At 34.1% G+C, this 23,467-nt stretch overlaps 2 protein-coding genes and 1 pseudogene across 5 annotated transcripts; 1 reads left to right on the top strand and 2 right to left on the bottom strand.

The window, feature by feature from the left end:
- The first annotated feature begins 11,209 nt into the window (after window positions 1-11,209).
- Window positions 11,210-11,833, top strand: LOC120071524 (uncharacterized; annotated as a pseudogene). The gene has a single exon (XR_016527778.1). The product of XR_016527778.1 is annotated as an uncharacterized LOC120071524 (transcript).
- A 696-nt stretch (window positions 11,834-12,529) lies between these two features.
- Window positions 12,530-16,569, bottom strand: LOC120071504 (SNAP25 homologous protein SNAP33-like). 3 transcript variants are annotated; one of them, XM_039023823.2, is made up of 6 exons: window positions 16,093-16,569; window positions 14,712-15,220; window positions 14,017-14,110; window positions 13,411-13,541; window positions 13,150-13,247; window positions 12,530-12,885 (listed from the first exon to the last, which is right to left on the bottom strand). In XM_039023823.2, the coding sequence occupies exons 2-6, from the start codon at window positions 15,216-15,218 to the stop codon at window positions 12,786-12,788; spliced, it is 930 nt and encodes a 309-aa protein (XP_038879751.1). In that variant the 5' UTR covers window positions 15,219-15,220; window positions 16,093-16,569; the 3' UTR covers window positions 12,530-12,785. The 3 variants fall into 3 exon arrangements, with proteins under 3 accessions (XP_038879751.1, XP_038879752.1, XP_038879753.1); XM_039023824.2 differs by having other exon boundaries at window positions 14,712-15,304; window positions 16,093-16,439; XM_039023825.2 differs by lacking the exon at window positions 16,093-16,569 and adding an exon at window positions 15,821-16,082.
- Window positions 16,570-18,902: 2,333 nt separating this feature from the next.
- On the bottom strand, window positions 18,903-22,657 carry LOC120071844 (uncharacterized). Its single transcript, XM_039024237.2, has 3 exons — window positions 21,950-22,657; window positions 20,657-21,148; window positions 18,903-19,721 (listed from the first exon to the last, which is right to left on the bottom strand). The coding sequence occupies exons 1-3, from the start codon at window positions 22,247-22,249 to the stop codon at window positions 19,170-19,172; spliced, it is 1,344 nt and encodes a 447-aa protein (XP_038880165.1). The 5' UTR covers window positions 22,250-22,657; the 3' UTR covers window positions 18,903-19,169.
- Window positions 22,658-23,467: the final 810 nt, after the last annotated feature.

The raw sequence follows: 23,467 nt of genomic DNA, 5'->3' as shown, positions 1-23,467 counted from the left end.
GTCATTTTCTGTGGGAGGGAAATACTTCTTCATAAATTTCTCCACAACTTGTTCCCATGACGTTATCTCTCCTGGTTCGAGAGAGTATGCTCATTTTCTCGCTTTATCGCATAGTGAAAATGGAAATAACATGAGTCGAACCTCTTCTGAGGAAATATTAGGGAACACAAAAGTGTTGCAGATTTCAATGAAGCTTCGTAGATAGGCATGCGAATCTTCACCACGTCGTCCTTCAAACTGTCCTGCTGTTTGTATCATATGTAACATTACTGTCTTCATCTCGAACCTTGATCCATCCAATGCTGGTCTCATGATTCCTGGGGAGAAATAATACAAATTTGGTGACGCATAGTCCCGAATGGGTCTATTGCGATCATTTGCCAATAGGATGGGATTTGTCATCATGTTGTTTTCATTTGCTACTCGTTCCTCAGGTTGTTCAGCCATTCTACGAACTCTTCCTTGCCATTTACATTTGTTTCTCTACCTTTTGCGAAAAGTTCTTTCAATCTCTGGGTCGTACTTGAGCTCAGGAGTGTGTCCTTCGCTCATACGACGCTTGCTTCTTCCTTCACAGGCGGAATGGCATTACTCCAAAGTTCGAAAGCTGCAAAGATCAAAGCGATTTAATGTTAGCGCAATCTATACCGTAATCTTCAGCAACAGTGCAAAAAACTTGATGCGTTGATTTATCATGCGATGAAAGGATGTGAGGATGCGATGATCATGCAAGTTTTCCTAACAAAGCCCAAGTATAAACCTTCTTAGGATCCTGGTAAGTCCAGGGTCGAACGCAGGGATTACTAAATAGATATGCGACAAACTCTCTGATCCTCTTGCGATGGTGATTAAGAAGTAGATGGTGATTTAACTTTGATTTTCTAATGCGATGGAGTTAAATGCACAGCGATGAAAGTGTGGTGTTGTAACAAATATTCGATAAAAGGGTTGAGAAGAGGTTTTGCTAGCATTTCTTAAGATATATTACAAGTCATGCGATCGTGCTATACATAAATATTAAGCACTACATTTTTCAATGCATAATGATACATTTCCTATGTCTAGGACGCATGAAATGTGTATGGAATGTAGCAGATAAAATTAATTTCTAAGTCTCTACTCATGCTTATGCGATCTAATTCAACTCTCTCAAGCCTAGATTCTGTCTTTAGATTACTCTCTCAAGTACTCCAAATGATGAATGAAGCATATATAAGACAAGATGATCGCATAAAGTGTATAGCTTAACTCATGCTAGCTCTTCTTAACCCATTCACGAATTTAGCTCATGTATGATGTGAAGAGACTAAACATAAATTGAAATGAAGTTTCCATTCTTGCAAATAAAGTGTTTAAGTACAAAACAATAAATGGGGTAAGTATCAAGCCAGGTAAGCAATGTCTTGCTTCCTCTAGCATTCACACTACTCTTATCACTTCAATTCTTTCCCAAGTTGTAAACTCTCGCTCTCGCTAGGGTTTGGTGTCTCTCCTTCGTGCTATTTCCTGCAGCCTCTCGATCTCTCCGAAAATTAATTTCTTCTCAAGAATTCCCTTCCCTCGGCTCTGCCTCCTTTCTCTGACTAGGAGTCCTCCTGGTTTGGTAGCATTGGTTATTTATAGACTTCTAGACAAAACAGTTCTTCTCACTAACGATTGCGTGGATGGGCAACATTAATTTCCATACCCTATTGCACCGTTTGATAGTCACCAGAAGTTCAATGTATTTGCAATGGTATGGTCTTCAACGACCGTCATCTGAATTTCTGATTTGACCGTTATCAACTTTACGTCCCATCATGTTTTATTACATTAGGCTACCACCTTTATGTAAGGTCATCACGCGATCATCTTTGAGGTACCTTTGGATTGCAAACTCAAAACGCGCTATCGCATTATTCCTGCATAGAATAAACTTTCTTTGTAATTTCCACACTTCTTCTGCAAGACATCCTAAACTTTCTTTGTTGTCTTCATTATGCTGTAGTAATCGTAGATCATCAGTCAAACAATTTAATATGAAATTTTTACATAAAAAATCTTTTTCTTCCCAATCCGTAGCTTCTTCAGTTAATTGTTCAGGTGGATCTTCGTTTGGGGCCATTGGCTTCTTCGTAATACAAATGTCAACAACCCTTTTTACTGGGAAGAAACTTCCACCGTTTGAATGACGCTTCTTTGAACTGAAATGGACGGTTGAGGTTGGATGTCATAATGTTGTTATGACTTGTAAGGGAAGTCCACCATACCCATATTTGTTGGACGGATGTTCACAAATGTAGGTCCTTTTTCTTCGACTAGGCTAATTTGGGATGTCATAATCACACAAATGGATTCCTTCTTTTTCTTCGATTGGGCTTGCTTTGATCATTTGAAATAATGTCGGAAATTTCTGTGCAATTGCTGCTATTCACATCCCTATTGTCTATGAAGATACGATTGCTGAAATTCTTGCGATTAAGGAAGGTATTAAACTGGCAGTATCATCGAAGATTCATAGGTTGAAAGTTGAATCGGACTCCCTCCAAGCTATTAATCTGATTCGGAAGAAAACGATAGTTGATGGAATAAGTTGCTGGATTGAAGAAATAAATTCGTTGAAGCAGATGTTTAATTGTATTGATTTTGATTTTGTTTTGCGTGCTTGTAACAAAGTAGCTGATTTTGCTGCTAAATGGGTTAGGTTAAATTTGAGGTGTGAACTTTGAGTTTTGTAATTATTGGATAGGGGTATCACCTTCCAATTATGGCGGCAGCACTTTCTTGGTTTATTGTTGCATTAACAAAATTATTTCTGGAGGACTCTATGGAGCAACGAAGGTAAACATTCTTTTCTTTCCTTTCATGTTTTTCACCATTGTCAGAATTCATAAGAAGCAAGATAGTGGAGTGACAACAACAAAAAACATGATAAATATAATGCAAATTGACCTCTACTTGTATGAGTTTTTGGTCAGATGTTAATGATTATCAATATGAAACATTGTGTAAGAATGAAGTTTAGAATTCAAAGATAATATGTATAAGTGATCTTTTATCTTGCCCCTACATTGCAAACATCTCCAACAATAATGAAAATAATTACTTAGTGTTCAACAAATAATTTCACTAGTTTTGTACAATTGACTTCTCAGTGTATACAATCGGATTGCAACATGTTAATCTATTATGGCCCCTTTGGTTACATTTGCCACATTCCTGAAAACATTTAAAAGAAAAAAATTGAAACAAAAAAAATTCAACAATCTGCAAAATACCTTAAAACAATTACTAAAAAACTTGTCAAAACATGTACTATTTTTCATCTATCAATATCTCACAACTATTTTCCAACCTCCAAAACTGCAATACTTAATTCAAACTTATTTTTATCCTATAAAAATGAGTAATCGAGTGTTTCAAGTTTTGAAGTTGTTGTGAGATATTGCGAGATGTGAGATTTGAAAAAAAAAAAAAAAAACTAAAAATGTCCATATCCACCCAAAATCACCTAAAACACAAGTAACCAATGGCTAAAACTCATCAACACAAACATCATCTTCAAGTTCATCTTCATCAAGTAAGTATTTTTGCACATTTTAGGAGGATTTTGGTTTTGGATTTCTTGATATTGTTATTGATTTCATGCTTTTGTATATCTTTATACTTTATTTTTGTTATAATAGTGAGTTTTGATCTTATTTGAGCTCATTTGATTAAAAAAAATTGAATCTTTTCTTGTAAAAGTTTATGGGTTTTGTTTTCATGGGGTTTCATAAATTTTTGGATTTTTAGTGAAAAAAACATTAGCATTTTAGAATGATTTTGAGGTTTATAGATAGTATATGAATTGATTTGGACATTACAAACTTTTTTTTTTTTTTTTGCTTTAAATTCCGATATTCTAATTTTGAGACCTACTAATCGATGAAGCCCGGCTGGGCTACTTAAGATCTTGATCGAGCGGGCGACCGGGTAGAGCTTCAAGTGATGGATGTGGGCAACTCGAGATCGGGAAGGGGGCGGGACCGGGTGAGATGGGGTGGGACCGGGTAATGGGGTGGCGGGACGTTACTATTTTTTGGTACGATCCTAGGCTCGGTCGGGTATGGGGTCGAGCCAAAAACAGTAGCTCATTAGACCAAACGACTCGAGGCTAAGAAGGGGGTGGGATGAGTAGTCTTTAGTTTAGCTAACTACTTTTTTTTTGCTAGATCCCGGGCTTGACCGGGTATGGGACCTGGTAGATTTTATTTATTTATTATTATTATTATTATTATTTTTGTGTGGATATTCTAACTCAATGTATTGTGTTATGTTGACTTTTAATTTATCTATTTGATAAAAAAATGTAGGTTATAATGGAACTACATCCTAATGATCATTTTCTTACAACCTTTCATGTTGTTCCCATATAGGAAAATTCAACCTAAAATTAAGAAGAAAATAATTCTGACACAATTAGCCATGTTTAGACAAACATGTTTTGATCCTCTCCTTGACACGAACATCATCTTCAATGGACCACTCATTCACTATATTTTTCTTCGAGAGGTAGAGGAGTCTAGGAGAGATGTCATTAGTTTTAATCTTCTAGGGTATGAAGGCATATGAGTTGGACTTTAATTTTTCTTCTCTTGAGTTCGAAAACAATGTTGATGCAATGAAAATTTCATTGTTTTATTTTATTGTATTTTCTATGGTGGATAAAGAGAGGGAAAAAAACAAGTGGAAAAAAACAAATGGATTTTGAAAATTTAGCAATCATAGATGATTGGAATAAATTTTGTATTGAGGACTGGAGCAAGAAATTTTTTGTAAACACAATTAAACGATTCAAACAAGGACAGAAAAATAAAGCAGAGGCATATAAGAGCAATACAAATAAAACAACAAACCTACAGTCTTTATAGGCTTCCCCATGCTTTTCAAGTAATTTTGTTCATATGTTTTAATGAATATTCATTTAAGTACACCACTAATACACATTTACATTTCATATAGGTATGGGCATACGAAAATTTTTTATCACTATTCGAGCGCGTTGCAAACAAATTAAACGACAATGTCATACCATGTATTTTGAGATAGTTGTGCTCACATTCTCCTCCATACGGAGTGATGAAAGACAAAGTATTTGGATCAGATGCAGTGTGTTCCTTTTTAAGCTTTTTGGGTTAGCATTTATTGATGATTATAGTTTCTTAGTTGATTTATTCATGGTTACAATTTTTTGCAGGTAAGAATCACATTGCAACTTGTTCCATCTAAGGAAGAGATCCAGTTTATGAATCATGTTATAGAGCAACCTTGTTCTCCACCTGCACCACTAGAACTACCTCCACCTTCACCCACAAATGACGGCGACAATGTTGGGCCTTCAAACACTAAAGAGGTTGATCACAATGATAGTGAATAAAGGCATCATGGAAGACCAAGAAGAAGTATCACAAATTGATTAAGTTAATCAAAGGTCTTGATCGTCGGGTGGAATGTATGGAACATGACCTAAAGATCAGTAAGAAGTACTTGCGACAACTATTGTACGGGATTCAGGATCGATGTTGTTACTCAACCCCAAAATCGAACAAAAATTATTTATTTTCACCAATCTAAAACTTATACCACAGACATAATAAAGCGGTAAGATCAGGGTCGAATCCACAGGAAGACTGTTGAATCAATTTAGGACAGTTTATGAATTCCAAAAAAAGGTTTTTATGGTTTTGGTTTTGATAGGGAGATTAAAAAAATAGAGAAAAGAAACAATAGCAAGTAAAGAAAAAAAAAGTTGGAATCAAATCGAGGAAAAGTCTTGGGATTAGTTTGTATGCTTTTTATTTTCTATCCTTAGGTACTAGTTAATTTTTTTTCCCAATTAGGTAAACCCCTCAACTTATTAGAAATTTTAATAGCTCAATTAGCTAATTTTTTATAAAAATCTAAATCAACCCTAATTCAGTTTAAAAACTTTTCCTTCTTAGCTACACCCAAGTTAGACATTCAACAAGCCGGAAAGCCATATCTTACTGCATGATTTATTTAGGAAGAATTATATTAGGACCCACATGAACTTGGCCAAAAAAAGTCTAGACTCAACCATGTGACCATAATATTTGCAACTAAATCGATCAACAATGCATAGGCTAGAAAGATTTTGCAAACATGAAATTCAACAAATCAATTTATTAGAAAAATTTATTGAATTAAAAATAAAACAAATCTCCCAAAGGGTTCACAACAATTGAATAAAATAAACTAGTTGACTCAAGAATTAAGACATACAAACTATCCCAAGGAAATAATTTATCCTCTAAAAGGCATATTCAGAATACAATGATAAAAAAAAGGGGATCAGGGCTATTATACCAATAATTGCTTAGCAATTTGACTCAAATCACTCAAAAACTGGACAAAACTCTCAAATTTCACTTTTTTCGAGCTTGTTCTTGAATAAGTAGTGGTTGTTCTTCAAGGTTGACCTTGAGGGTTTTATTTATAATATCCTAACAGCGTCACAATTCTAGGGTCAAATGTCGCGACGTTCGATTGTGTTGCACACGCCTCTGATTCTCTGTAAAAGTTCGTAGCATTGCGACGCTCTTGAGGATCGTTTCTATCTTCCAGCATTAAGCCTCAGTGTCAAGGGGCCTTGCGACGGTGGCAGTGTCTCAACACGATGCTCCGGGCAGCGTTATGACGCTAGCGTAGGGCAAAATCGTCCTTTTTCAACTCAACTCGATTTCGTACGTTTAGACTCCAGTTTTTCTACTCTTTTGGCTTGATTCTTTGTCTTTTCTATGTGTCGACTTCATGGGGTTAATTCTCCTACAAAATAAGACAATAAAATTCGAGAATTACCCAAATATAGGAAGTTAAGGCTATAAATTTAGCTCTTTTTGAGAGCTAACAACTATCAAAGGTAAGGATATATCTTTGTAATCCTTGTTGTATGTTCTCTTCATACGTAGTTTATCTTATTTAATACATATTGATAGCTTGTAGAAATACAAGCTATTATAGCCTTTTACTTAGAATCATGAGAGTTGATGAGTAGAATATGCGTTGATGTTAACAAGAGTTCATGTGGAAAAGTGAGCTTGCATTGATCAGCACTAAAAATCCCTGTTAACCCTATCTCATGCGTTATTCTGCGTCAAAATGTCTATTTTGTAGCTGATCGCAGGAGTTGATTGCATGCGTTGATCCCATACCATCGCAAAGTTGATCACATGCGTTGATCTTCATGAAGACCAGTTCGTCACATGGAAATCAACGCATATCAAAAGAGATTACATTTTCCTCTCACCAAGTTTTTGGTGCATGTAGGGAATAGACGTTGATTGCACCAGAGGTAGGGACCATAGAGGTATGAGTGATCATGGTGTGACAAATGATGATGATAGGGATGGTCATTTTCATGAAGCTCTAGATGATTGTGAATGTATTAGAGAACTTGTAGTTCCAGGTGACGATGCACTTCCTCTTTATCATAAATGATCCATTTTCCCAAAAAATGACCTAGCCCAATAGGGCTGTTAATACCCCATACGCTGAGGAGCAACATGAGGAATCCGTTCGAGGAGGGGCTCGCGTCTGATTACTTTTTCAAAAATTACCCATGTCATAAGAGTATAGATTACTATGGACCAACTAAATTCCTGAAATACGATAGAAAAAGAATATAAACAAAAACAGGGCAAATATTTTTCATAATTTTTTTATCATACATAATTAAATTATAGAATTACTAGAAATTTCTAGGGGCATGTAAAAAACGATAATAGATCTCGTCGTTAGTCTTTGTATCTTATTAGTGAAACTGACTACTTAAAATTCCGATACACCATGATGTCTGGAAATCTACCCTCTAACTAAACTATATATATTTTTTACTCCATATTTATAGCAATGAAATACTTTTCTTCCTCCCTCGAGTAATCATAAATAACTCATTACAAATTTATGATTTCTATTCTCTATAAAGGATTGTGAAAGATCGATTGCTTATTGAACTATGTGAATTGCAATGGATATTATAGATGAAGGGTCGAGCATTGTACTGGCCTAGATGTTGAAGGGATTTCTTCAATTCGTCAGATATATGAATTGTTTGGAAGATACTCTTGATTACCTGAACACTTTGGAAGCGTGGATACCTAAAGAGGAATTACTGAGACCTCTTCCCATGTGAAGAATGTGTGTAGATCTTCATCATTCTAAATTATAAATGCAGGAACTTTGGATCTCAATTGAAGCATACATCTTATAATAAGATTATACTCAACTGAATTTATACCACTTATCCTATAAACTACGATTAGAAATTCATTATACATTGTTCCAACCTCGATGTCAAACCTGCGCAATTCTCCTCCATCGTAATCTTTTTTCCTTTCATTCCAAACGCCACTGAAACAAATTCAAATGGGGTAGTTTCCTACAATTTATAACAAAAAAATTTATTAATGTAGTTAAGAAAAAGTAAAATAAAAAATAAAACTAATAAAAAAAAAACTTTGCCCGATTGTCCACCCGATCGGATACAACATCGGGCCAAAAAACAATAAACTATACTCCATATACTGGGCCTAGGACCAAGCCAGGCTGGGTTCTGACCAGGTCGCCCTATACCTCCATAGCCCGTTCCTATTGTTGGGTTATATATCCTAAAACTCACAGTTTGTAAACTTTAAATATATTATATTTGCAATAAAATTATTATTGAGGTTTATTCAATAAAGTTATTATTGAACATGTAAATTGCATTTATAGATTTTTAAATTCAATAAACTAACAAATTCATGACTATATCATGAATACTCAAACTTTATGTAGTGACATAAAAGTGGATCAAGTTTAAGTATATAACCAAAACGGTCTATAAGTATAAGGATAGGGTTGGGTACCTTATCCTGGGGACACTATGGATGCGGTCTGCTTTGTATATTGATGCAAACAATGTGATCCTAAAGTCATTCATATGGAGACATGCGAGTGGGGGCGTCCTATGCAAAAAAAAAAAAAAAAAAAAAAAAAAAAAATTGCATAAGACCGAACCACGAAATAGTCAATTTTCTTTATAACGTTGTTTACTGTTAAAATTGATTATTTCAATTTGATGATCTAAGGTAACCTGATCTCAATCTTGAGCTAATTATGAAATCCTGTTTATTCGGGATTATCCTTTAATCTTCATAGGTGAGAGTGACTCATCATTGCTGCTCAATAAGCCTGGGTAGATAGTTGGGGACATAGTCTTACAAGATGAAATTCGCTCCTACCCGTTTCAGGGTTAGTAGATATGTTGTTCCCTTAAGTACTGATTTCTAATATTAAACAAGGGCTCTGCCCTCTCCAGGGCTGAGAGGGACACGATTTATTGGTAGGACCATAAACTAGTTGTTCATTAGTGTATCAGTGGAGACTTAAGGTGCAAGATGTATTACAGGAGTAAAACGGTAATTTTACCCCAGTTAACAATAATTTTACCCCAGTTGTAAATACGAACGACATGTGAATGATTGACTTACTGATTATGGTCAAATCAAGTGGATAGAAATATATGTATAGTGAGGAGAATGCAGCGATTGAGCTTTAGTGAAGTATCCTAGTAGTTAACGAATATTGATTAATTCAATTAAAGAAGTTTAACCTCGTTGGAGCTCATGATCTGTAGCTCTATTAGGTCTCTATAATAGCTTAGAAATGGATCAAACCTTAAAATAGCGTGGTGAGAAAATTTGAAATGTTAAAATTTGATTTAAGGGAATTACTGACTATATACAACATATTTAAACGTTTAGCTATTGAATTAAACAAAACTGTAGAATTGTAAAATGTTTAAATATGATTTAAATATTTTATACATGAACAAAAATTCATTTTTGGATTAGATGTTCTATTAATTTAATATTTTGTATTAAATTATTTCTAATTAATTAATTAAATTATTTATTTATTTAAAATTAATTTTGTCGAAATTAACTTTAAAATTGATTTTTTTGGAAAAAACTTAAAATGAATATATGAAATTCATTTTTTTAAAAAAAGAAAATGGAATTAGCGGGAAAATTCCACAAATTTCACTTTCTAAAACACCTAATTTTCCAGTTTCTTTTGCTGGTTTTGTGCACTTTATCATGGATTTGATTTGCATGCATAACTTCATTAAATAGAAGTTGATTCAGTTGAGAAAACTTTGGCATGCAAGTTGAATTTGATGAAGAAACTGTTCTTCATTTCATAAACTCAAAATCACATAAAATTCTCCCAAAATTCCCTCAAATTATTGCTCACTTTGGATCCCTCAATCCAATCTAAGACATGAAATTAGTAGAGAATATCCTTGTAGTAGTCTACAAGTTCTTGAAGAGAATTCACGGATTAATTGGAGCAATTTGGTAGAATCTACAAAAGTATTCTCTTAAAACCCTAAATTCTGGAAAAACCATGAACATGCATGCTAATCCACTAAAATTGATGTAGTTAGAGTGCTTAGAATCCTAATATCTTCCCTTTGTTGAATGTCCACATTATCATCTATCCCATGAAGCTCGCCTAGGTAGTTTCATATGCATTTCGTCTGTACTCGGTGAAGGCTCGTAAAGCTCGACAGGATATCTTAAAAAATAGTTTGTCTTTTTTTTTTTACATATTTCAACATTTTTTTTGTACCCAGTGAAGCCCGATTGGGTAATTTCAATCGATTTTCTTTGTACTCAGTGAAGTCCCGTCAGGTATCTTAAAAAAAGTTTTTCTATCTTTTCTTCATGTTTTTTTTAACTTCCCAAAAAAAATTTTATGCCATTTAAAAAAAAGAAATAATCAAGCAGACAAGTATAACTACAAGCAAATGAGTTCTAACATGAAAGAAATTATCGAACTATTGAATACAAAATGAAATGCATACCTTTTTACGGAGGGTACAAAATCACAACTTTGTGAAGTATATGTTTTGGACTTGATAAAAGATTTTTCGTTCTAGAGATAATTTGGTGAAGAGATTTTTTTAGTGAATCACAATTTCATTTAGAGAATTTTTTGTAAATATAATTTTTTTTACCGTGAGTTGTGAAACAAACCATTTTGGTGGAAAAAAAATTGTGAATTAATTTTGGTTGTATAACAATTTTTTGATGGTAGGTTGATGAAAAATTTTGTGTGGATTAATTTGATAGATGGGTGATTGAAATTTAAATTTGAGAATTTAATAAGGAAACCTAAGAGTAATTATACAGTTTGACAAATCCCGAAAGGGGTCACTTTGGTCGATTTTCCATAATTCTAATGCCAAAGTAAAAGAATCTCTTCTTCTTGGTCGTTTGCTTCTTCTTTCCTTCTCTGTCCAGCGCGAATCCCCGCGCCACCGCCACCCCCCCCCCCCCCAATACGATTCTACCTATCTTCATCTTCGAGGTCCTTCGAAAATGGTGGCTCCAACGAGATCGGAGGCCCTTTCGCTTCTTCGCTCTTTTCTCCGTACAGCTCGTCACTTCTGCGATTACAACATCAGAGAGTACGCCAAACGACGTGCCGTCGACGGCTTCCGCCATAACCGCAACCTTTCCGATCCTCCATCCATCTCCTCCGCCTACGCCGACGGCAAGGCTCAGCTTGAAGTTGCTAAAAGACAATCCGCCGTGTACTCCCTCTATGCGCCCAAGGTAAAGAGCATCATGGAGCCTCATCGCACAAACTGAATACGGAAGCTCTTTTGCCCTAATTCTTTGTAATTCTAATTCTATTATGACAGATTTCGTGAGTTAGGGTTTATTTCTGCTTCGCGGATCTTTACTTGATTGGCTTATCATATCTTTTCTACTCAGAATTCAATAAGTCGTTTGTTCTGTGAGATTTGCCTGTGGGTTTTGTTTGTTTGTTTTGATTTATCAATCCTTGATTGTGGGATGGAATTTGAAATATTTGGTGATGATGAACATGATTAGACTCTTCTTGGTTTTGATTTTATTGGATTTGATACACTAATCAATTTTGTATCGTCCATTGGAACAACACACTTTTAGTCTTGACAAATTGTAGGATTGATTCAGTTTGGAATTGCTATATGAATCTTGATTGGTTCGAAAAGTTGTTTTTATGATTGTTTTTCAAAATAATTATTCGACGATGAAGCTGTTAGAGATAATTGTATAATACACCCACCAAAATTCAAAATTTGACTGCTTGCTTACCTCAAAAGTTACCAAATATAATTTCCTTTTTCCCACTTCCTCTTCTAATTTCACCCATCAATGAATAGTGAAAAATCTTATAAAAGTATTGTAATTAAAGTGTGGGTGGAGGAATTGAACGTCAGAGCACGAGGTTATGATGAAAACTATGATAGTTGAACTACTTCCTTCTTGATAATTATTTCAAGAGTCAAATTAACTTCAACTATTTCAAGAATTGGTTTTTAAAAACTGAGCCAAATTAACTTCTGACGTTTTAGAGTCCAATGATTTTTTTTTTTTTTCTTCTCTTGCGGCAATATCCCACTTTTTGGGGAGAATTTATAACTGTTTGGGATCCATAAAAAGTTGCTAAATAACCCAAAAGAGAACTTTTGATGAAAAATATGTAATTATCTGCAAATTACATTATCAACCAGATTGCCCTTGCAATAACCAAACTATTTCACAACTGTTTTGACCAAAATATATATATATTATGTTTGTTTCTTTTTGGACGAAGAAAGACATACAGGAAAAGACTGTAAACCAGAAGGGAAGCCAATCCAGTCAAGCATATACCATCATATTTGTTGATGGCAAAAATGAGATGAGACCTTGCAAATCTGCAATCTACTTTCTAAGCAGATGACGAGCACGCTGGTTAGCATTATCAACACGAATCGTGACCTCGTCGGCATCATCAAACAAGTGATCCAAAGCTTTATTTTGCCTGAAATAATGACATTGATTCAAGCTAAGTTAAATAAAAAACAAAAATAAAAGATACAGAAGAAAAATTGGCATTTCAACCCATTTGGTAACATTTTCGTTTTTTTATTTCTCATTCATATCTTTTCTATTTCTCCTAGGCAATTTGAGAAATGATTCTAAGAAAAAAAAAAAAACACTTCAATTTCTTCAAAAATTGAAGACAAGAAACTTCCTGTTACAAACGATCCTAATCAACTTATTCTCTAAGGCTATAACAACGCACCTGTCTAGTTCAGATCCCATATCAACAGCCATTTCTTTAAGCTCTCCCAATATATTGCTCAAATCTGAAAGAGCATCCTCTTGCTTGAACTTTTCCACCTGATTTAGAACAAATTTCTTGTTAAGTGTTTGCAAATATTCTTCTATTCTGCCCCCTTCAAGTTTAAATATTAGTTTATGTATGAGAGGAAAATGCTTGTAAGTGAATTGCTTTTTCTGTAAGTACTTCCATGAGAAGCACTAAAACTGAATAACTACAGACCTCAACTTTCTTAAGGGAGTTGGTTGGCTCAGGATGTGGGGCACGTAAGGACCGTGGATTTGGTGCCCGACTTAACCCCAACTTCTCCCTTTGCTCCAAATGGTTGCCCTTGCTTATAACAGCCTGATCTCCTGCAACCAATTCAAATTTATTTATTAAATGTTATAAAATATTTTTAATGAATTACTTGGTTATCAACTTAATCCATCTGATTAGTGGGAAAGTTAAAACCTTGTTCGTTCTATAGGTTAAGCTTGTTCAAATTAGTTCAAATAATTTAAAATCATATAGATAATATTTATGTTTCTTGTTTCTAGTTTTTTAGAGACATAAGTGTTTATTAAGTGTTCTATTTTTTTTTAATTTTTATAAACATTTAAAAAATTGTTCTCATTATTTTCCAAAACATAAATAAATGTATTATTTATTTATTTTTGAAAATTTTATAACATAAAAAATCAATATTTAATTAAAAAAAAGTATATTTTCATGTAAAACTTTTAGATTATTAAATAATAAAACAAAGAAGAAGAAAAAAAAAGTTATAGAAAGCAGTTCTATTTTTCTTAATTATTTTCTTCCACCGCCAAAGTTTGAAAATATTACCTTCAAAGATAACAGGGCCTGTTATCTGACGACCTTTTTTTGGCTTCCAAGTCTTAGAGAATATTCCTCCCAAGCTTCCAAGAAGTTTCTCACCCTGCAATCAACATCATAAAATATTGATGATCATAACCGAAAGCATTTCAATATCATTACAAAAAGCATCCATAAATGAAGCTAAGCCTATATTGAGTGCATAGGTTTGTTTATTCATGGCTTGGTAATTTCATAAACTTAGACCTATAGAACTCATATTTCACAGTATATACCAACTTTTACAAATTATGAACCCACAATCTACACACCTTTAGGTTTCATGAACTAAGGCTAACACAAACCATGACCCAAATCATCCTCTATATGATGTGTAAGTTCATTAGGATGAAAATAGGGTGAGGGTCAACGAGTCCAACAAGAAGGGAGGCTAAGAAAAGCTAAAACATCCCTTGATTCTCCGCAAGTCAAGTCAAAGAGGACATAAGGAAAGAAAAAAACAGGTTTAAGAGTGATTTTGACATGTTTTTAATCGTTTAAAGTCAATTTTGATAGGATGAAAACCACATTTAAAAGTGTAACCAAACATGAAACTAATTTTGAATGATTATTGAATACGACAAAAAGTGATTTTAACCATTTCAAAATCACTCTCGACATGTCATTCATCATAGTTTATATGGCGGTTAATTCATTCCACATACCCGACTAAGATCATTGTCAATATCAGCAGTAACCACGTGGGTCCGAGTGATTTGTTCACCCTGTTGATGCAGGGCAACTAAGGTTTTGGTTGCATCTTCTCTCATGTCCTCAGCAATCTTCAGGCAGTTGTTGACTGCGTTAGTTGTCTCCTCAGCCTTGTATACAGCATAATTCTCCAACTCCTCCACTGTCTGATTCTCAATCCCACCTGAGTCCCGGAAATCATTTTTGTATCTGTTTCTTGATGACCATGAATATGAACTTGAAGATGAAGAATATGAAGCAGAATTAGTCTCTTGTTCGAGATGATCGTCGAAAAGATTGGAGCTGGGATTTGGTGCTACAGTTGCCTGATGAGAAGAGGTGATTCTTGAGGACTTGTATTTTTGCTTCTTGTCTAAATTATCATTTGAATCAACTGGGTTTGGACTGGGACGAGCAGAATTGTCAGGTTGGCTTGAGCCGTGCCTAGCAACATTTATAGGGGATTTCCTAAAAGGTGACATTTCTGGAAATGCAAATGCAGTAATTCAGCTGATGGTTTTGTGATAAGAACAATGATTCTAATGCTTAGAATTAACAAAGTTTCACCCTGGAACCAAGCAAAGAGTCAAATAATTGGTTGAAGAATTCGATGAAAAAGAAGAATGGATTACACAGATCAGCATAAGAAGATCAAAAGGGTTATAGAGACTCATGATCTGTGGTAATGAAATCAAGTTAGTCAGGAAAATACAACTTATACAGGACACCATATTTCCACAAGAATCATGGAAATTAATCAAACAGTATGCAATCAAAAAGGCTGTTCCTAGTGAAGAATTCGACGAAAAAGAATAATGGATCACACGTACAAGAAGATCAGAAGGGTTCTTAAAACTCATAATCTGTGATAATGAAATCGATTTAGTCAGGGAGATACAACTTAAACAGAACATCATATTTCCACATGAATCGTGGCATTTAATCAAACAGTATGCAATAAAAAACACCATTCCTGATGAAACATATCCTAAAAACCAAATTCATCTCTGAGATAATCCTGAAATGGCTAGTTCATCAATACCAAATCCCACAACAGACAAATCAATAATAAAAGTCCGATTACCCCTCTTCTTTTTACACAAGCTCAGTTTGCTCTAAAACCCAGCAGGCATTGGTGCGCAGTGAAATCATCAGTTCAGAAATCGCATAAGATTTAACAAAAAAAAAAAAAAAAAAAAAAAGATTATAAGAATCAAAGCAGGAAGAACGTCGAATGTAAAGCTTCTCAAGAAAACGAGTGGGAGTTCACTCATTCAATTCAAAGAAAAACCCACAAGCATTAAGAAATCAAGAGAAACCCCAGATAAAATTAGAGAGAAAGGAGCAATCATGTACCTTCAGAAACGAAGAACTAAGAGGATCGAGAGTATAATTGATAAATCAGCGAAGACTTGTGCTGGGTTTTGAAGGAAAGAAGGGAACTGAAAGAGGGAAAGAGTCAAAGGAAGACCTGGGCCAAAAGGATCAGCAGGAATTGGAACAACTTGGGGTTTAAGAAGTCTTTGACAAAACAACTATGGAAATTGGCGTGAAAGTAGAGGAAGCCTTTGAATCAATAAACTAATATACCAAAACCAATAAAATTTAAAAACTGGAAAGTGGTTTTTTCGAACATACTTCCAAGAAATGGCCTTTTCTTCATTCCCGCCATTGTTGAACCATTCATGATTCGGTTTAATATCAGTTTTTTAAAACATAGATATCTGCGTCAAATATGTTTAGTGGCAATATCTCAAGATGTTAATGACATGATTGAAGGAAGAAATAAGGCACACTGTTGAAAGTTCTGAAGAATTTTAAAATCGGTTAAATGAATCAACTTAATATGAAATTTTAATGATAAAAATCAAATGAACAGCTGAATTTATAAGCCAAACAGAAAACCATCAGATTATAAAAATTAGGCTTAAATATTATCTTACCCTTATATGTTTTTAACTTTCGTTCGTTTGTTTTTTTTTTACAATATATGGAGTGGTGAAATTAAACTTATATCTTTAATTTTATCCCACTTGAATTAGGCTCATTTTGATAATTTTGATTTGTAGATGGAGGCTCGAACCACATAATACAAAATGTATGTCAATTGAGTTATGTTTACTTTGACAATTTTAGTATGAAACTTCATTCATTAAAATTTTTAAAATGTAATTATAAATTTGTATTAAACTATTTGTATTGTGTATACAACTTACAAATAGGAATCAAAACGATTATTTTTTAAAAATTTAGAAATTAAAACGGTCATTTTGAAAGTAGAAAGACTATGATGATTGAAAGGTGAAAATATAATAACAAAATGAGCCAAAGACAAAAAAGGACTAAAAGTTAAAAGATATAAATGTAAAATAGTCTTAACCAATATATGGATTTAAAGATCTTAAAGAGGAAAAAAAGGAGAAATTATCATAATAAACTTTTTAAGATTTCACAATACAAAATTATTACTTTTTTTGAAAACTCGTTAGAATAGTTTTTTTCGGTGCATCTTGCTCGAGATCGGCCACCGAGATTTAGCTAAAAAATAACTTTTTCTAACTATTGTTTGTTGGTACATCTCGCCAAATTACATACGAAGACTTGTTAATTTTGTAGGTAATCTTCCCAAATCTCATACCAAATCTTATATTTTTTTTTTTCAAATTTTCTACAAATTTGATTATCTTTACTAAATATTATATCAAATTATTATGTAATTTTTCAAATCTTTAGCATAATTTATGTTTTTCACAATTGTATAAATTGCTAAAATTTCAAACGGGTTTTTCAATTATCAAAATAGATTTTCCAAATTGATTCAAGATGCATGGTCATTTTCAAATTTTGAAAAAGATTAAATTTTGCGAAATATTGGGTAAGATTTGAGATATATATTGAATCTTGATGTTAATCTTGCTCGAGATTCCACCTAGAAAATTCAAACATATCTTAATTATGCCCGAGTTTCATCGAGGAAGTCCAATTATATAAAATCTCGGTGTTATTTTATCTGGGATTAACACCGAGATCCACATAATTATAGGAATTTCTAAATTGATTTTTTTATTATCTAAATAATTTACTAATTATCTTTTCAAATTTCTCCAAATTGTGTAATTCTGGCTAGATTATCGAGAAAACCTAAAATAATTGATAAATTAAAAAAAAATAACAAAAATCTCGGTGGCCGATCTCGGATGAGATAGATCAAAAAACTATTCTAATAAATTTTCAAAAAAATTGCTAGTTTTATTAGTGAAAACTCAAACCTATTATTTTTTACAAATTTTCAAAAAAAAAAAAATGATAAATTGTTTAACAGATCATAAATCTCAATCTTGCTCCTGCTGTCTTTCTTCCATTAAATTACAAATTTTGAATAGTTCAAAGTTGAAACAACTCAAATATCCATAGAGCTTCGTGAACAACCAATCACAGAGCAGGAATATAAATGTCAAACAAGAAAAAAGTCAGCCAACATGAAAAAGAAAATAAAAAAAAATTTATAGAAAATCCCTTCATTCTACAATTGGTGACTGATAAATAAGACTTTTGGCAAGTTGGGCTGCATTGAGTTTTGGAATATACAAAGGGAGACACTTTGAACGGCCGAAACGTGAAGCCAAAGTGAAATATATCAATTTAAACCATTTTATTATGAAATATAATATAATTAGGTTGTTTTCAAATATTGAAAAAATAATCGAAATATTTATTAATATAGCAAAGTTTCACGACCTAATCTATCTGAATCTATCTATATCATGATAGACACAGATAATAGTCTATCTACTGTAATACTTTGCTATTATTTGTAAATATGTTCAACAATTTTTTCATTTAAAATAGTTTTTCATATAATTAAATTCACTTGATAAAATTAATTTATTTAAAAATTTAGAACAAAACATTTATGATGGTAAGCTTTTTTTTTATTGGACCGAATATCCATTTAGACTTTATTTATGACATGGAGTTTCATCTCAATTAAAAAAATAACTCATCTATCTTATAAACATTATTAAGGAAAATGTCCTTAACGTTGATCAAATTTGAAATATTATAGTATGAAAATAATAATAACCTCATATTTTATAGGTAGTTTTTGCAATTTTGATAGAATGGAAGGAGATATATATAATTGACCAATTAACAAAATAATAAAATGTCACCAAATATGCTTTCTTTAGGAATTAGAAACTTGGCCAAAATACCAAGTACTATTATCTACGATATAGTTTACAACTGCAAAATCACCGTCTGTAATTAGAAATCTATGATATCCCTCCGCCCCCTACCAACGACTTATATTTTGACAACTTGAAGTAGAAGAAAATACATCACAAAGAAGAACATATGGGAAACATCAGAAAACAAATACACAGTGATTTGGTTGCGAAAACGGGATGGGTTTTTCTTTTCTCCCAAAGAAACTAATTTGGAAGTGCAGTTACTAGTGGAGGAACTACCATTGACATTCCAGAAGCACCTTGTTTCTTCATCATGGAAGCATGCTTCTGGCCAGCCAGATGAGAATCAAACACCGTCTGGCTATTGCAAACCACATTGCATATGGTGCAGGTTCTAACAGAATCTGCTGCCGTACCGCTTTCGACAATCTTACGTTTCTTTGTCTCCAGATCTTCTGGTGTTTGAGTTGAACTCTTCTGTGTTTTCTGTATATCATCACTACTTGGGTTGTTGGCAGCTGGGTTTTCCATTGGTCCGATAACTGGAACCGTTGCCGATTGTGGAGCATTTGAAGCACCTACATCATTCTTTCCTTTTTCCACTTTTTCTACATTCTTTAAGTGTTTCTTTCCTGATAGGTGCTTGGCATAGATTTCATTGCTGTTACAGCTGATCTTGCAAACCTCACACCAGGCAAACTGAACGACCTTGTTCTTTTTCGGTTTCTTCTTCAAGCTGCCATCGTGTTGGGGCCCGGTAGCAGAAACATAGGGATTTTGGGATGTTAAGGCAGCCTATTCATCAAGAAAGTTGAAGTTTTAATTAAGAGATATATGACCAGAAAGCTACAGCTTTTAGACGAGTTTTAATCTCCATAGCCATATTAAATCTATACAATCTCTGGGATGTAATGCAAACTTCTAGCACCAAAGCTCATAGTATTCATTTGACAATAACTAGAAGAATAGCAATAGCTTCTTATTATATAGCATATCAGATTTGGTGATCAGTAGATTAACATGCACCAAACAACTATATACTCTCGAGCAATTAAAGAAGCACTTATCATCGCTGAGAGATGACGACTCAATGCACAGAGGAACGATGTTTCACAACTCAAACCCCTAGTTGAAGACAGACATCTTCCAACTACAATGATGAGAAGGATGCAACAAAAGTGTCATATTCATATGCCAAGATGATGAATAAGAGCCAGAAAAGCATAAATAGAATAAAATAAGAACAAATACTAAAATTAAACAACCCAATAACCTTGTTCCATTCAACATATGGATCGGGTTTTTTTCATTATACATCTAGTGAAAAAGCTTTCAACACTGCCCAACGTCCCTTGATTTTCCAAATACATCTCCAAACCCCTTTTTCCGATATACTAACAGATATGTGTATCAATAATAATCCAGTAGAAGACAATTTTATAGATCTGGAGAAATAACTTGGATAGAAAAAAAAATGATTGGAGAATACTGCGTTTTTGTCTTAAAAATGAGGCATACAAAAGAATCAACTCATACATTCCAGTAACCCTATGAAAATGGACAGTGATTTCTATTTCATGCTTTCTTTACCATTAAATAATGCATTCATATTTATATTGATAGGAATAAATAAAAGTAAATAGGTATTGAAGGAAAAACCATCAAGAAAAAAGCAAAGGATGACCAGAGTACCACAGTTTAGACTAGCCGAAAAAACCAGTGTGACTCACCTGAGCTGCGTGCTTTTTCCCACTCAGATGTTTATCAAAAACCTCTTGACTATTGCAGACCACGTTGCATACGGTACAAACCCTCGCAGAATCAGCTTTCATACCACTATCTATAAGTTTACGCTTCTTTGTCTTTGGACCTTTACTAGCAGCAGGCACATCTGGAGTCCCCTGTGCTGCCACTTGTCCACTAACATTGCCTGTTTGGTTAGGCATATTTATGTTACTATCAGAGGGAATACTTCGTGTCAAGGAACTGTTCTGTACTTCCAAATTCTTCTTGTGTTTCTTTCCCATTACATGTTTATCAAAAACATCTTTACTATTGCAGTCAATTTTGCAAACTTCACATCGCACAGGTTGGGTGAACTTGGTTTTCACATGTTTCATCCTAGTTGCATTGTGTGCCAAGGATTGAGTTGCCCAATTGCCATTCAGTAAAGAATTAGAACTCGTGGAAGCTATTTGATTCTCAAGCAAAGACTTGAATGCCTACACAAAAAAAGACAAAAATTTAAAAAGATTAATCAAACATGAACTTCTGAGAAATTTTAATGCATAGGATTAGGACAATATGATATAAAGCTATCACTCCCGCCAAATTTGTGGTAAGAAAAAGTTCCATCTCCATTCAAGCAATTGAGATCAGACTAGACGCAGAACTAAGATCCATCATCACTTATGTTATGTTCGAGAGTAGTTTTTTGAATTCCACAATGTGGGGATGGAAATGGCACACAGATTTTTAGTCTTAACCAAGCACGCCTTAGCTTTTGACCATGACCAAAAGCACTTGTGAACTTTTCCATGCATTTGAGTTTAGATGATATTCATAAATAAGATACATCATCACATTGTCCATGTTCGCTAACACTATTGGGATGGCCAAAATTATTTTATCAACACGAAAAAGCACTTTCCACACTAATTTTTCAAAAGAACTTCCAAAGGAACAAAACAAAAGTCAAAAGCACCAAACTAAGTGTGTAGAACAAAACATCTAAATGATTTAGTATCACACACTTTCTTGACTAACAGGTTTCCCAATTAAACATGGTTTGGGGATGGGGGAACGCAGTTCATACGGTAGAATAATTGACTAATCTTGTGCGCATAAATTTCCCACAAAGAACACAAAAATCAAATAACAAAGACAAGAAGACGGACCTCAACCTCAACAAACCCAGAAACAATCTAAGCTACATAGATGATAGACCACCAAAACACAGGAAAATCGACATGTAGAACAGAAATTAAAACAGACAAAAGAAGGGAAAGAAAAAGAAAACTCACAAATCCAGCGGGGTCGGGCTGCGGAACGACCCAATTATGAGAAGCAAGAGCTGGGTCAGCATAAAACTGGGGTTGGGGTTCCAATCCAACATAGGTGGAGGTTAATACGGCGGAATTGGAATAAGGGTCGGTGCCGGGAGGGTGGAGACCGGGCTCGGAAGGGACGCCGGGGGGTAAAACAGGCTGAGGGAAAGGAGGGAAAGAAGGATTAGCATTCACAATGTGAGGCTGAGGAGGGAAATAGAGAGGGACGGAAGAAGAAGAAGAGGAAGGAGGAGGAGGTTGCTGCTGATGAAACATCAGGAGAAAGGGAATTGAAGGAAAACGAAGTTGAAATTCAGTTTAGGATCAGAATCAAAACTCCCAACAAGTTCTGAATTCTCAAGTCTCTCCGTTCAACAACGCGGTGGAGATTGGAATCGCCTCGCTCGCCTACTGCCGGGGAGATTTTGCATCGCAATCCTGGATTGTGGACTATGGAGCTAGCGGATAAGAGAGAGGGCTCACCAAATTCTTGGGCCTTCCGCCATGACTGACGACCCTGGGCTCAAACAATTCTTCCATTTGCGCGAGTTTGAGACCGAATCGGAATCAACCTTTCTCCATCTCAAATCCATTATAGTGGAATTTTTAAAAGCAACCATTTTAGTTTTTTCTTTTTTCCAATCACAATTTAATTACCACGATTACATTCAATAAATTTCTTGCAAAGTTACAACATAGTCATAATTTTGAGTTATAATGGTTGATGCCAAAAACCGAATAGTCAGGAGAGTACGCGACAATAATGATAAATTTATTTAGAAGGAAAAATATGCAACCGACAAAGGAAATCATTCAAAATATTTTGACCGACATATCACAAGTTCAGTGACACAGGAACGATTATTTCAAACCAAACGTATTAAATTGACAAATAAATCAAGTAAACAAAACATGTAATCGGGATCCCAAAAAAATTACAAAGATAATGTTCAAAACAAAACTGTAAATTGTTCCATCTAACAATAAACTCAAATCTCAAAACAATTAAGTAACTAAAAAAACATGAACTGCATGGAAGCATTTCCTATTGCTAGTCCATTCCCATCCTTGTCTGAAAAAACATAAAAGAAGAAAGGATGGGTATAATAATACCCAATAAGTGATCTGTTACAGGGCCCTCTAGGTAACCTGTTAATTAGACTATCTAGGCATCGGTGTACACGCATATCATATTAATCGTGGTGATTCTAAAGGGCCACTTAGCAATCATAAACATGATCCCGAAGGAACACACATCAATCATAGTGTGTAACTCGAGAGTACACATATTAGTCGTAAACGTGATCTCGAGGGAACAAGAATTAGTTATAGTGTGCCTCTCAAAGGTACACAAATCAATCATAAATGTGCACATATATAGTCATGGTGTGGACCCAAAGGAGAATACAATCAGTTTTATAAGTACGCCTGTCTAGATAAGAAAAGTTACCAAGAACCATTTAAACTTAGCATGCATCGATTCACATATAACTC

Source organism: Benincasa hispida, chromosome 2 (assembly GCF_027475165.1).
Source record: "Benincasa hispida cultivar pf3 chromosome 2, pf3_genome.v1.1, whole genome shotgun sequence".
Lineage (NCBI taxonomy): Eukaryota > Viridiplantae > Streptophyta > Magnoliopsida > Cucurbitales > Cucurbitaceae > Benincasa > Benincasa hispida.
This window is presented reverse-complemented; position numbering and strand designations above follow the sequence as displayed.